This window comes from Ictalurus furcatus, chromosome 4 (genome assembly GCF_023375685.1).
Source record: "Ictalurus furcatus strain D&B chromosome 4, Billie_1.0, whole genome shotgun sequence".
Classification (NCBI taxonomy): Eukaryota; Metazoa; Chordata; class Actinopteri; order Siluriformes; family Ictaluridae; genus Ictalurus; species Ictalurus furcatus.
The window spans coordinates 11946157-11962321 of NC_071258.1; the positions used below are offsets into that span (position 1 = coordinate 11946157).

Sequence of the window (16165 nt, forward strand, 5' to 3'; positions counted from 1 at the left end):
CTGCCATGAAACATTCGGACAATCTGATGAAGGTTAGCCGTCCCGAGATATTTCTGAGATAGGCCTTTCCGCCATATCTGTGCGAAGAAATTCCTCGACTTCTCTGAGAAGATAATAGATCCTGTACATCTGCGAGTCATTTTAAATTTGTCCGTGACGGACCTACACACATACCCTAATAAAGATAATCGCTCACGTGGACAAATTACCTTCTTCTGCACGCTCTCAAACAAAAATCTATAGCCTGAAGATATGTTAGAATGCTGTGACAAACACTCTTTCGCAGAGTCACATGGCACCCACACACACCGATGCACACACAATAAGTTCATACTATTGCCTGAGTAAGCAAATTAGCCACAGTCATGGCTGAGTAGGCAATAAGGCGACAGAAAAAAAAGATGATAATCTTTTATCGCTCAACCCAAATGGTTTTTATAGTCTGTATCACTTCTCTGACAGTTCCACTTTTTTCTTTTTCATTATTTATTTATCTATCTATTTTTGTGTGAATTCAGCTAAAATACTTCTCAAGAGCTTAATGGTGGTATCGAGTGTTGAGATCTGCTGCCATATGCTGCCTGCCGCTTCAATTCGAGATATTCACAGCACTGGTCCTAAAGAACCTCGGCATTATCAAACGTTTAACCAGACCGACACGGCCAATTATTGACAAATTATACTTTTTAGAATGGTTTGGCTCTCTTGATGAGCTCATAGCCCCCCCCCCCCATCCCCTCAGCCTGGAGTCTGCTGTCTATCAGATCCTATTAAATGTTCCACACATCCATTAAAAAAAAAAAGCATCATGGGCCTTGTGTTACATTAAACTGCTGTTATATATTACATTCAACAACATGGGAATCATCATTTAGTCTTTACCTGTTATATGATCTTGTACTCTATCTTTGTCTGTTGTATGAGATTGAACAGATTTTTTTGTGTGGGTAATCATTTTTTTTTTGGCATCACATTGAAATGATGCAAATTAATCTTTTATATTACATAAAATCTGCAACAAAAAAAAACCCAGCTATCAGACTGAAATGTGAACTCAGCACGTGATACCTGACAAGGAGTTGATGCTTTTATCACTATTGGCACTGTTCAGAACAACTCTCTTATCAAATGCATCGTCATCAGGGGACTTTGAGGCATGACACAAGGCCTAATAGATTTGATAGCTGATAGGAGCCATGCTACATGCTAAGTGGAATGCACAGGACAGATGAAGAAGCATGATACAAATGCCAAAGTTAAAAGCCAGGATTTGCATAACTTAAACGGTTCCTGAACTGTTGCTACACAGAGTGTGAAGGTGAGGATGTGTGTAAAAGAACAGGGTCCTGACCTTGTGCTTGGTGGCCTGCAACAGTACAGGCTCTTTTCAAGCTCTGGTTTGTTTTGTGTGTGTGTGTGTGTGTGTGTGTGTGTGTGTGTGTGTGTGTGTGTGTGTGCGCGCGGCTCCCTCCCTCTGTCAGGCCTGCCGAGTCCACATCCTCTCTAACGAGGGTGCAGTTTCTTAACATTCATCATCGCTGAACTCTGAAACTTTATCAGCTGCGGAGCACGGCGCCATGGCCCCGGCCCGGCTCGCTCTGGCTCTCAGATAGGGCCGATAACACACTGATAGATTACAGCAGATTGTTTTACTTCAGGGGACACTGCTGCCTCTAATACTAATACTCAGACAAGGCTCACCGCAGATATAGGGAGGGGACAAGAGGCACAGAGTACAAAGAGGAAAGGGCAAAAGGAGCCAAGAGTGTGTGCAAGCACATGCGTGTGTGTGTGTGTGGGTATGTAAAGGATATTCAGAGGAGATTCTTATCATAATGGGCGCTAGTAGTCTGACCGGTTTAATATGACAGTTTTCCCAGCAATTATATAAATATTTCTTTAGTCCACCATCTCACTTAATAATACGACGGAACCTCATACGACCACATAATGCTTTGGGGTTGAGCTAATAAATCTCACCACAAAAAAAAAAAAAAAAAACCTCCTAAATTAAGAATGGGCATATTTGGGATATTTAATCTTGATCCAAACAGGGAAACTGAAAGCAGAGAGTATTATAAATTCAAATGAGATAGAGAGAGGCACAAAAGTGAAATTATGAACACGCAGGCTGAATGTGCGCCTACAATCTAATGAACACGCCATTACATACTGCACGTTTACAATGTACGTACATTAATTTCGTACTAACAGTGGGCTTTCTCTGAATTAAAAGAGATAACACAAGAAACGGGGGCACATAATGAAGATATTGTGGCTGTATTCCGTGCGTGTTGCATAAACTCTCTCTCTCACACACACACACACACACACACTCTCTCTCTCTCTCAGAGTCTAAGACCCAAACAGCAGAGGAAACTTGAGGCTGCTGTTGGGCACAGGGATGGAGTGGCAGCTGAAAACAGGGTCAAGTGTGAAACACGAGGCCTCTGTACAAAGGCCACTAGCTGGCCCAACAACACAGAGAGCGCCAAGAACACACAGAGGGTGCATTAATCTAAAGCAGAGAGGTGAAAATTCAGTGATAACAGCAAAAAAATCATTATCTGTTGCTCAAAAACACTATTTTGCATCTATTCCTACAGTAGCCTGGTTAAACATCAGTTACGTTATGACTACAAATCTCTTTCGTTTACGTCAAATAAAATACAGCAGTGAAAAGCGATTTAGGAAGAGTTCAGGAAGGACGCTGAAATATTATATCAGAACTTATGTTTAAAGGTAATGCAACAACATTTTTGCTACGATTCATAACAACTGTTTATAATGTCTGGTTAAAAGTGTATTATATAACCGTTCATTCCGGTCCACTGATTTGAGTGGCGGTTCAAGAGCGCCTACATTTCCTGTAACTGCACTGGGACGGTTTCACTCTGTGCATCACTCTGCTCACCAAGTAAAATTCCACTTCTAAGATCTTAACCGTTACTACAGTAGAGTTAGTGACATCATCGACGGACGTGGAAAACGATCCTGTTCATGAATAGAACTTTTGGATTAAAATATGAATGTGCATCAGTTGAAGATGAAAAGAAAAGAAGGGACACCCATTTGAACAGAAGCACCTTTAACAGGAATGTACAAATCAATGTGTCTTAGCTAGTAAGGTAGCCACTGTGCTATAAAATGACTGTGGCTTCTTCTGGATCTATTTGGCCATATTGTGCCCAAACTGACTGTCACTTACTCGACATTAAGTTGTTCCTTATAGAACTGTTGTATAAAAGCAATATCGCACTCGCATTCATGGGTTATACTGAATATCAGCACAGCTGTGATTACCGACCTTGGGTGAATAACAGCCATTCTGATATCCAGTACAACTCCGCTCTTGCTTGTGCAATATTGCTTACGTGTAATGTCTAGTTCAAGCGTTAAGATCAAAAAAAGGTCACGAATAAATGTGAGTTTGCAGAATGACTAATGCACAATGAAAAAAAAAAAAATGAATGAATGACATGATGTAAGTGTTATATAAAGGCAGGTGAAACTGTGACTACTATACAAACTAGGGGCATCCTTGCGACTGTTCCTTCCATCTTCCTCTCAGGGTTTTTTTTTTCTTCTTCTTCAACTCTCAGGAATTCCAACATCCTGAAGAAATGCTGTTGTCGGCTGCAACCGAAGCCTATCAGCCTAGCAACACATGCCTGTCCACTGTGTTTGGGGCTCTTTATTTGTCAGATTGAGGTTGGGCTTATCTGATTCCAGCAGCTACGGACCAGTGTGTGTCTATATGTGTCACAAGGGTAAGGGTGGAAATAAAAAAATAAATAAAAAATGCTCGTCTGACACAAGAGACCGTGGAGGAGAAAGGGTTAACACGGTTCCAATCGTTCAACCTCGAACAGAGAACGAAGAATAAGCTGCACATGGATTTCACCCAGCTGCACTGAGCCCTAAAAATAAAGGCTAATGAACAATTATCACAGAAAGACCAAGCCGCTCCATATATTCTTCTTAATTTTCATGTCAACATTTTATCAGCGGGCCCCATGAATAATCTGTGCGGTAATTTCTTTCTTTCTCCCTTTTTGTTCCTGGCATTTTGGTGGAGCGAGATAAGGAGTAAAAAAACAACAGAAGGGCTAGGAGAGTGAAAAAGAGATAGATAACATTGATATCAACTCCTACACAACACAGTCATTCCCTTATCTAGGCTTTTTATCATGCTTTCAGTTTTTTTTTTTTTTCTTCGCCTCCACTCCCCGTTCTTTGTGGCCTAACTGAAAAAGGTCTACTGCCCTTAAAAATAAAGTCAAGCTTTCGGTCTGAAATAGGCATGCTAATGTGAATAATTCGGTGTGTGGAGAGAGTTTTAGGTAAATGTGGTTTGTGAATCTAAAGGATATATTAAAAAACATTTTAAAAAACAGAATGTAAAAACAGAAAATACACACAGACACTCACTTTCCCACTGAAAGCAAACCATGCATCAAATGAGAAAGAATTTACAGGCGGGGGAAAAAAAAGGGAATTCATACACAAACTTATCTTTTCTGTCTCACACTCGTATGGCCCCAGAGAGAGAAAAAAGGTGCTCTCTAATCTATCAAGGTCAGTTACACTGCCCTGAACAAATAGCGCGTTGTTCCAGCAGGCAGCTCTCTATGTAAGCAGAGAAGTGACACACAGTCAGACAGACAGGCAGATAGACAGACAGATAGACAGCCAGGCCATAAAACTGACAGAGACATGGAATTTCTCCGTTATAGGTAAGTCACAGTAGGTTGAAAGGCGGGTGCCAAAGTTACAGCGTCACGCTGTTTTTTTTTCTAGCTCAGGATACGAGGAAATGACGGATAGCACGAGTCACACGACTCGACTCATAAAAACACACGATATAGTGAGAGCAACTAAAGGAAGCCCCTGATAGCACTGCTGACATCAATGCCGTGATCCAGGAAGGTGAAGCACAGAGGGAAAATCTCCACTGAAGGAAGTTTATGGCATAGAGGAAAGGGAAAGCGAGGACAGAGAGAAAGTTGTACAGAAAGAGAGAGACGGACGGCAGGCTTTACTGTAAACGCAACAGCTTCATCAGTGAGATCATTGTGGTATCTTAGTGGAGCGATCAGCGATAAAAAAAGCACACTGGAAAAGTGTGTAACTGTAGATGGGAGGTCATCAGTGCTCCGATAGGGCTATCCATGCGCTTTACTGCTTCCTTTAGTTGCTGTGAGAACCCAGATGTAAGTGTCTCTGACTCAGCGTAGTCATCTCTGCCCTAATATTCAGTCTGGCTGAAATTGGAATTCGCTGGGAAAAGGGTGGGGGATGTGCGTGTGTGTGTGGGGGGGGGGGGGGTGTTTATGCACAAACGTGTTTATGCAGATAAAGCGATAGCACTTTGTTGTGTATTAGTCGACATGATTCCAAACGTAATAGTCCCCGAGAGGCAATCGAATAGAGTCGTTCTTCCCCGACTCACCTCAAGCGCTCACACACGCAGCCCGCACAAACTTTCTTATTAATGGGCCTGTATCCCGATCTCACTCAAATTCCCTCGCTTGCTATCTCCCTTACCCACTATTCCCTCTCAAATAAACCTACAAAGAAAGAGAAATTAACAGAGGAGAGATTTTTTCCTCCCTGCCCCCCCCCCCCCCCCATCCCCATCGCCTCTTCTCCCGCCCTTTCTCGATAGTGGAACTGGGAGTAAGGGGGGGGGACAGAGACAGAGAGAGAGAGAGAGAGAGAGAGAGAGAGACATAGAGAGAGAAAAAAAACATAATTTATCTATGTATTATCAAGAAAGGCAGACACTTTAATCAGTCAGCTATGAAGTCAGTATTTCCATTCTTATCTGTCGCAGGAGTGGAAATGGAGAGCAGATAGTGCGCTGGGAGCCCATCGGTGGGCAGGAATGATAATGGGGGAGAGAGGGCTGGCTATTGGACCGCTGTGTCAGCTCTATCTGCACCCATTATCAAGAGCCTTATCAGCGCTGCCATCAGCCAAGCTGTAATGGGGCCAGTTCAACTTTCCACATTATCATACGCCAAGACCTGCTTCAGCGAGGCTAGAGGGGCTGACTGGAGGCAGAGGGACAGAGGGTGGAAGGGGAAAGAGTGGGACAGAGATGTGCAAAGCAAGGGGTCGGGACAGAGGTGTTCGGCAGCATGAGAGAGGAATAGGGGAGAAAGAGCAATATAGTCAGAGATAAAAAGGTAGAGCAGTGGTGCAATGGAAGAAGAAGGACAGACAAATAGTGGGAGAGTAGAATAGGGTATTGAGGAAGAGATGAAGGCGAAGAGGATGGGAGTCAAGCATGTAGCGTGAAAGTCAGAGGAGTGTCCACAAGCTATTATTCCTTGGGGAAAGTAATGCAACATACAAACTAGGCAAGAGACCAAGAGGGTCAAAAAGGCCAAAGTCTACAACAAATAAAAAATGCTGCCATCAATATTCCAACAGCTATCGAGAGTGATAATCTAATCATTAGCATCTTTAATCTGCATGCACTCTTTCTTTTTCTGATTTAATCTTTTAATTGATAAGAAAGTGACAGGTGACCTTTGGTCAACTGCGATATTTGACTTATTTGGAAAAGCTTAAGTAGGCCAGCGTGTCTTGCACAATATTGTATTGTATTAATAGATTCGTTTAGAGATTGTTCTAGAGAAGTTAAATATTCAAATGCAAAAGAATCAAGACATGTAAATATACATGTAAATAAAATAAATAAGTAATGAATATTAAAAAGATTTACTCCCAAGTTGTAGAGCTCTGAAAGAGTTCTTGGGGGTGTGTGTGTGTGTGTGTGTGTGTGTGTGTGTGTGTGTGTGACGTTACTGGTAAGCTGTACTTTAAAACGATAGGTCATCTTGATTTCTTATGAACGTTTTTTATGTGGGTGGAGAAACTGTTCTCTGGTTAGGTGAAAATGATGTGTGTGTATAGGGAAAAAAAAATTTAAATAGAGATACTATCAGCTGGTGTTCGCAAAATATGAATTTTATACATGTCCATTATTGATATTTTTAAAAACTGTCCTGCCACATTTGTCATAAGCATGGTAAATGTAAACTTGCACAGTTTATCACATTGCTCTCGTTTTGTCTACGTTATTATTTCAAATGCTAAAATGCAAATTTACACAGGTGGTGTAATAGCATTAATTAATTAATTAATTAATTAATGTTATTAACCAATGTTTTATTACCTTTGATCCACTATTGTTTGTTTGCACACTGATGAAAAGTTACAGTACGTTTTTACAAATTGGTTCTTCTTGATTGACTGATGCCTCTTTTAGCTGTGCTGTTGCCCAAGAATGATGCACTATTTGTACTTTATTTGTACTATTTGTCTGTTTGATGTGTAAGGTTCATGTGTTCACGCAGGTCAGAAAAATTCGGGATAAAATGGGTTAACTTATCTGACTCATCTAATAACCCCTACAGGAGAGTGGACTCCTGGTCTACTTTAGCTGGTGACATTTCAGTGGTTAGGTTTGGCTTGTGCAGCACAAACTAGGGCTTGGAAAAGAATCATACAAACATTATCACAATATGTAGTTCACATAGCCAAAGCATTTTTAAGATGGTCAAACATTAATCAAATGGATAATGAGATGTAAGAATGAGATAATGGCAATTCTATGATGTTCTTTCCCATATACCATTACAAGACAATTTCTAAAACAGCACTTGCACCATCTCATCATGACATTGTGACCTTTTTGCCAAATCATCTGAATATGACCTAAACCGACCTATTCTGGAGACTATCACAGACAGGCTATCAGTAACACATTGCTCATATGGTTTACACAAGAGCTAATCAAACCCGAAGCTGAGATCACTCTTAACTCCACAACAACGGCATGTAGTGACTCACTCTATACACATCTAAGCCTAGGCTTGGAGTGACAGAGGGAGGTGGGCAGCCACTTTTTGGCTCGATCAAGTGCAGTGTGTGAGAGCAGAAAGAGGAGACATTCTAGTCTAGACCACCTCTGTTAAGGGGAGCTCCCTGGAGGCAGTCTAACCTCTCCTCTTTCTGAGGCCTTTATCCCAGTTGCCCTGCTGTGCTTATCTCTCCTCTCTTCTCTTCCTCTATACCCAGTCCGGAGCTCTCTGCCCACCAGAGCGCCCAGCCAGGCCGCTTCAGTCAAAGCCCAAGTGTAACGACGAAAACAAATACACGAGTGTCCAGAAAGACCTCCGGTGTTTTATGTGAATTTGTTGATGTGACTGGCGTAGAAGGTCATTTAAAGAAAAAGATCACTGGGCCTCATTCCTCAAGCTTGTCTTTGTGTGCAAGTGTTTTCCGTAGGCGAAACCAAAACTAAACAATTACTGCAAAAAAAAGTTTCCCTTAAACACCACATGGGTATAAATAGCAATCGATAAATTCCAATTATGTGTGGACCACCAATCATTTTGAGACCACAGCTATTTTACACTTCGCAACAAAGTGATAAAACAGTGCAAGAGCATCTCCTAAGCATGACATGCACTACATTTTCCAATAATGAAGCTCAGCCATTGCAGCCTGTCAGCTAATACGGGGACAGACTGAACTCTTTCTCCTGTTACAGGGTGCCATTTCTTTTGTCATTATTGAAAGGCTGGTCTGATTTGTCTTACTGAACGGGTTTGTTTCCGATTGCTTTCTTTCAGTCATAAAATGTGTGTGTGTGCAATCGAAACTAAATTAGCCTGACATTGTAATCCATACATTAATTTGCAGTAACTCATGGCAACTATATGACTTGAAGCCGATCAATCAAGGTTTACCTTTGTGATTCTCCTTATACGTAAATTTACACAGGAGCTCTCGTAAGATACAAACGTTTATCCGAACTAATTCATTTTCATGAATACCACACTTCCTGTGTAAATGTCTGAACAATTTACCAATAAATATATCTGTATCCAGCTTGATAAATGAGCCCCAATGTTTGAAATTCACTATACAACACAGGCACTTTGAAAAGACACACACCACCACTGATGTAGCCCTGGTGATATAGCAAACCCAGCTAGCACTCTTGATTGCCACACTCTCTGGCTATAAAAGCAGGTCATTGGACCTGTTTGTCCACAGAAGGCTGTTTTTTTTTTGTTTTTTTTTTTACACCCTGGAATGGAGAGCTGAGTACAGTAGGAGAAAATGGCCTCTTATCGCATGTACTTGGGGGGGCTGTCATAAAAGTGATACACCATCCATGAACTGATACACTGCACGCACACAAACCGTTAACCACATGGCCTTCAGACTCGACCTGTAACCATATGAACCAGAACTGCCAACTGAAAATAAACCACCAACATTAAATTTTAACTAGAAGTATTAACTACACATCAAAGAACACCCCCTCCATTTCAAGTCAACTTTACATAAAATCATGATATCCATTCAATCAGTAGCACTCACCAATCATCCTGTCCATGTACACTCCTACATGAGGCAAGATTCTCCACTTGCTCAACTGTGCTAATTAAAGCACATCAAATAAAAGAACATAGCATCAATCCAAGCTTGGAAATCAGCCAATCTAGTCAACTGCGTTAACCACGATCTCATCAAGCATGGCTCCTCCACATGCACACATTATCATATCTCCATTCTCCATAAAGACTAGCTGATTAACTCCAACCAACTCGCGTTATAATCAGCACGTTAAATCAACTCCATTAGGCAGCGTTCATCAAAACAGATCCCTCCTGCTATGGAAACTCTGTTCCAAACATCCCACTATCTGCACTAATCAAAAACACTACGCAAAATCGCTCTGCTCCATGTGATTCCATGTGATAGGGGCAGCTCATGATTACTCTCACTGTCCCTGTTTGTGGGTTTTTTTTTCTTCCCCATGCTTAAAAACGTGCAAAGGGAGCTATAAGCGCCTTGGCAGCGCATCAATATTTCATGCCCAACCACTCCCGCAACATCGCTTGCATTATAAATTGAGCTGAAAGTTTCTGTCTCTCTTTTCGGAATATTAATGCACTGTATAGTGTAACATCCAGGCAATTGGTACTGGACACATTACACTGTATGACACAGTCTAGGGTGACATTGCTTACCCAGTGTGCTTTGCATGTGTATTACTGAAGTGCGATCACTTAAAAAGCAAGTGAAGCTGATGTGTGCATTGGGTGGGGGAGAGGGGGGAGTAGTGCATGTGATTACTTTTGTGAATATTATTATTTTATTCTACTGTATTTTTTTTTTTTAATGAAATCCTGGAAAACGTGACCTCTAAAAAAACAGTGGCACTATTTACAAATATTAAATTACTCTTGTTTGCTTGGAATGAAAATCCACTTCCAGTCTGCTCTAGAGGTCTTCTCAGGGGAGGAGAAAAAAAAATAAAATAAATAAAAGACACCAGCATTAAGGGTGCTGTAAAAGTGGAAGAGAGAGTGTGTGTATGTTTGTGTCTTACTCCTCATAATTCACAGTGTGTAAAGAGCAGGAAGAAGCAATAACTCTCAACACCACACAGCTATGCTTCTGCCACCAGGCCAACATCCGGCCACTTCCTAAGTAGTAAATATGAATCCACAGGCAGTTTAACATGACCGCTTGGTCAACACGTACAAAGGACAGGACACAACCAATCATCACAGAGAGCCAGGCAGCGAACCCAATCAAAACAAAGCAGCAAATCTGCACACTCAACCAGAAATTCATCACTCTATCAGTTCTAGTGGAACACAAAGTGGAGCAAACCATATTAAAATACCAGTTTATACTTAATGGAATTAGACTTAAAACTCTTAACAGCTTGAACTCTATCCCCAGATTCATAAAAGCCGCGGAGTGAACAATAAAATACCCTGACAACAAACTTACAACAATTGATTGTTTGTACATCTTAAAGGTGACTCACTGGGACAATTCAACTCTCTCTTTTTTTTTTTTTTTTTTTTTTAAATTAAGACCACGAAATACAATGTAATGTATATTCCTAATTGTTTACATTTTCAGAAAAAAAAATTATTCTACAGCAACCATGATATGAACAGTGTTGTAAAGGCCATGTGCAGCAATGTAGGAAGCCAGCACATGCAACAGATCACTAAACAGTTCATAGATAAAGAAAAGGATGATCATTATCTATCAAAAAAATACTTTCAAGAGAGAGAAAAAATATTTTTAAAAAACATGACATTATTAGAAATCATTTTCTTTCTTCCACTTTGCCAACAAGTTTATACGCTAATTATTGCTTATTCCATATAAATACATCCCTGGATCTAAATAAAAGAACTGCTAGCACATGTTCACTTTTGAGACATTGTTTTTCACACTTTGTAGGAACTTTCACAGACGTTAATAAACCTGTATCACATGGTACCTAATGATGAATTAGCACCGAAGCCATAAATATGCTGACGCTATGTTTTCCTTTACTTTTTAATTTATATATGGCTGAGTTGTTGTTTTTTTACTGAAGTTTCTACCAAAAAAAAAAAAAGCTGTTCACCGATAATCATCAAGGAACCAAAAAATCCCCCACATCTCAATGCTATCTTATACAGGATCTACTGTGAGTAATATGTGGAATTAGTTTTAATTAAATTAATCGACTATGATGGTTGTTAGGAGAAAAACACGGGGGCGGGAAGAGGGAGGAGGGCGGTAGCGGGAAAAGAGAAGGAAGGGGAGAAATGCATTCACACCTATCATCTAATTATACAACAACATTAATCACATTAGGGCTGGAACTGATTGCCAGGGTCCAGCGCCCTGCTTCTGCTACGTGTCGCTTTGTTATTGCAGGAGAGTCTTAACTCCTGCCTGCTCTGGCCTGATAACAACTCTTATCACACTTGGCAATCTCTATCTGCGCCAGAGATCAGGCCCCAGGGCTTATCAAAAGTTCACATCAAGCTAAAAGCAGAACAAAGAAGGAGAAGAAAAAAAAAAAAAAAAAACACATACACTCAGGCAAAAGCCACCAAAAGGCTATGCTGTGAGTTTGTGTACGTGCACGTATGTGCATGTGAGTTAATGTATATGTGAACGTGTATAAATGTGATTGTGAAAGCACACTTTGTTGCTGTTATCTATGTGTTTATGTTTAAAAGATCTTTTATTCATCGTGATGTTTTAGCAGGATATTAGATTAAACCTCATGTCAAGTGACCCCGTGAAGCTGAACCTGACAGCAGTTTTCAGCAAAAACAGGAACTGCAGATACAATCGCGTCCATGATTTCAAAAGAATGACTCGATCGGCATTAACGGAAAGGTGGTCACTTGAAAGAGTGCCATGTCCGACCATCGGGTGGTCGGTGCTCGACTCGCACGTGCTCAAGCAACTGACGTCAATGGATAACGCATGCTGCTTGAGTAATGTCACCCTCTGCAGAACGACTCTTATCTCTCCACCATCTCTGCACCCTTATCTCAGCACCCATCTGCACGGCTGTCTTATCAGCGCTCACAATCTCACTGTGGGAGGTGCTTTAAAAACCCAGAATACATCCATCTATCATTTCTGGATTCCTGCCTCTCTCCTCTACTGCTTATCAGTTCTGCAATCCTATTCTGCTCTTATCTGCTCCTCTCTCGCTCTCTCTCTCTCTCTCTTTTTTTTTTTTTAAACTTATCTTCAGATACACCCAGCCAGTCCCAAACAACAACACTAACATGACAAAGATGAGAAAGCGGCAGTCCAATGTAATTAAAATGCCAATTCCAGCTCAACAATCGCTTCCATCTGTCTCACGCCGGCCCTATCGGCGCAGAGATCGCCGCCTCGCCTATCTCGTCTCCCATCTCAACTGTCAAAATAACAAGGCCTGGGATCCTACTGGGCTGCACACTAATCTCCACATCGGAAAGGGATGGGTAATCTATCGGAGCGATCTTCACCATTGGGAGCATGACGCACAAAAGACGCACAAATATTTCCTCTAACTTCCACCGTACATGATACTTTAGCTGGAGGTTCACATAGTAAAATTGCTCTAAGAGAAGTCATAACAAAAGGCCCAGATGTTTTGCATTTTGATCTGTGAAAGACTGTTGATGGTGTGAATAAATAGCATGATCATGAATGAGCTAAAGATGCTCTATGTGCGCTTCTTTGCACAGAACTTTTCCGGTGGGACACTGCCATTCGCTGTAGCTGCGAACATCTCACCTACTATCAGGAAAACAAATAGGGCTGCCTTACCCAAACTACCTCCAACCTCACTTCATGGCTGTCTAACAAATGTTATGAGTGGAACAACGCAAAGGTGAAATTATCTTTAGACTGGTTAAAAATTTAAGGTAAGGAAAAAATAAATGGTGTAAGGATCAATCTGGGACATGATTCTCCTTTGTGCCCAGTTCTCAGTGTATATTTAACGTACAACAATAACACTTGATCGTATTCTAGTGGTTCATTTAGATCCTAATGCTTTATTTTAAAACATAGACCCTGAAGCTTGTTATTTTCTAATGGCACAGGTCACAAGTTGTCGTTGGGTTAGTTTTTTTTTGCATCAAATGGTGATTTGTTTAAAAAGCAGATAGCTTTAGACTGAATAAGACATAAACATCTCAATCAAGCGCACAGCTACAAACTGTTGGCATGACTGCCCAGAAACGCAGCTTCACAGTTGCTTAACTAAACTGCACTACCGCCCTTTACGCTCACTGGTATATGCTAATAGTGCCTTATCAGAACATTTTTCTTTCCTTTTCAAGAGTCGCTTTCTGCCTTTAATACACATTAATATTTATTTTTGAGTGGGGCCTTTCAAACTCAACCTCCAAGATATTGCTACCGTGCTTATCATGCCGAAGCATCTGTTCTGGACGAAGAACTGAAACAGCATCTGGCACCAGAGCAAAAACACTTTTCAGCACTGCTTTAGAGAAACTGACAGTCTAAGAGTGAGAGAGAAAGAGAGATGGGGGGCAGGGTGGTGCTGTGGCACTGCATTTTTATTTTTATAGCATAATTGTATCAACTTGAAAGATCACAGAATTGTGATAACCCTCAGTGTATTTATAAACAGGAAGAACTTGTCAGCCACAAGCCAATCAACTGTAGACTTCTGGGGGGGGGGGGGGGGGTGTTCTCCGGGTGTTCTTTATGGGTTCATTAGATATTTAAAGGGTCTTAGCTTCCTACAGAGCTCTACACTGAACCCTTCTGATAGGGAAACCCTCTGCTGTAGGGTTCTACATAAACGTGGCAACCAAAGAACCCCTAAAAAAAAAAAAGGGGTCTCCAGATGTTCTTTATGGGTTCATTAGATATTTGAAGGCTCTTAGCTTCCTACAGAGCTCTACGTTGAACCCTTTCTGATAGGGTTCAACCAAAGAACCCTTAAATGTTCTATATTTTTAAAGAGTGTAAGGATGCACAAAGAGGTCTGCTTACAAATGGTGCCTGAGCACTACAGGGTTTTAAAAAAATTTGAGAGAGAAAAAAAAGAGGCGGATATGAAAAAAGATCCAATGGTAATCCACTATCAGAGAGAGAGATCAGACGCCTATCTGCTATCAAACGGCCCATCTGTGGGAAGAGAAGTGAAAAAGCCCGGGGGGGGATGGGGGGGTGCAACTCCAGCCACAGACAGAAAACAAATGGGGGGGGAACAGACTCAATTTTAATCCTTATCTCGCCTGAGATCGGATCACTGCTTATCTGAAGTCACATCTGGTTTTTTTTTTTTTTTTTCTTCACAGAACAGTGACGTATTCACAGGAGAATTAAAACAGGAAACCACGGTCACATTGCAGCCGGAGACAGAGTATTATCACATTCAAACGTGTTTTCGCTGAATGTTTTGTCCACAATGCTGATCGGAACTGGTTAGGGTGCAAATCAGATCACAAAGTGTGCTAGTCGAGTTTATCTCAAGTGTCTTTCTTCTTTTTTTGCTTTTGTACTTTACAGTTCATTTCTGTTGTCAAGATTTCACGCCGCAACTGGCAATGTTCTATCAACTACCTCTTGTTTATGTATCAGTGTGGTGGTGGTGTTTTTATGTTAAGTAGCGCGTGATGAAATAAACAACTCGCTCAGCTGTACTCTCGCGCACAGTGTCACTGGACTACAATGTAAATATTATTAATCCTGTTCCGCATTAGAGACATTGGCTGTTTGGTAAAATATATATAGATATCAATGAGTCGAGGCAGGTGTGTTGAAGTAGGATGAACACTGAAGCACGTTTGGGAAACACGAGTAGTTTCCAAGAAACGTTAATGTGGCACTGAAACCACGCGCTCCACTAAGCAGGAAAACATATTATTAATCTACTCAGAATAAGTTTCTGCGTGTTTATAGGATATCCGTCGGAGACTAGTTGAAACTTTTAAAGCTTACGTTTGATCTGACGGGGCTTACTCTGCTTCCTTCGGGACATGGTTCGTCCTCAGTCCCCGTCCGGCGGAGGCGAAGTGATGATCGGCTTCTCGGAGAACTAGCAGCACTGGGACACGACTCGCCCTGAGTCCGGATACACCCGCATGACCCGCACTTGAAGCTTCTCAGCCGGGAGAGCTAGCTACCTGTGGCCGTGTGAGCGTTTGCTTGCTTGCTTCTCGAGCGCTTTTTTTTTTTTTATTTAATTCTTTCTCCGTTTCACCGTTGCCCGATATTTCTGCTGCAACCGCAAGCGGAATGTTAAATATGTCGCTACTGGAAAAATTCAAAAACAAAACCTTTTTTCCTGTTAATATCTACTCGCCCGACGCGCGCGCTTCCAACTGAACAGTTCTCAATTGGGCTCCAGCTCGACAGCCACATGAAACGGTGAAGCGGACTGTGCGGGGCCACGCCCCCTGGAACGCCTCTCGCGCGTGACGTCACACCGCATGCTGCTTGGCTGCGCTCGCGCCCACTAGCAAACGGAAGTATAGTATGTAGTATAGAGTGTGTAGTGGTGAAGTATACAAGTACATACTCACGCCTTTTCAAACAGAACCGTCGGCTAAGTCTAAAAATCCGTATTATCCTACTAAATAGTGTGTCATTACAGTACGCCGCATGTACCTCTGACATAATATTTAGAAACCATTTTTAAAATGGTCAATTCTCCCGTTTAAATTCTCTCTTTCAAAAAGACACGCATAGTAAGTCTGTTTGGTAGCCTAAGAAAGTTAGTAAGTTACTTAGTAAACCGGTGTCCTCAGTGCAATCCTTCCAAGATGTGAGGAATCAACAAACAAATAACGAC

The 16165-nt window shown here is 41.4% G+C and overlaps 1 protein-coding gene across 1 annotated transcript in view; it reads right to left on the reverse strand.

Annotated features, from left to right (window-relative positions):
• Positions 1-15704, reverse strand: part of zfpm1 (zinc finger protein, FOG family member 1) — an 82437-nt gene extending 66733 nt beyond the window's left edge. Inside the window, exon 1 of the mRNA XM_053622977.1 lies at positions 15313-15704. Within this exon, the coding sequence (XP_053478952.1) occupies positions 15313-15352 (40 nt within the window). The 5' untranslated portion in view covers positions 15353-15704. The remainder of the gene's footprint in view (positions 1-15312) is intronic.
• Between the last annotated feature and the right edge of the window lie 461 nt (positions 15705-16165).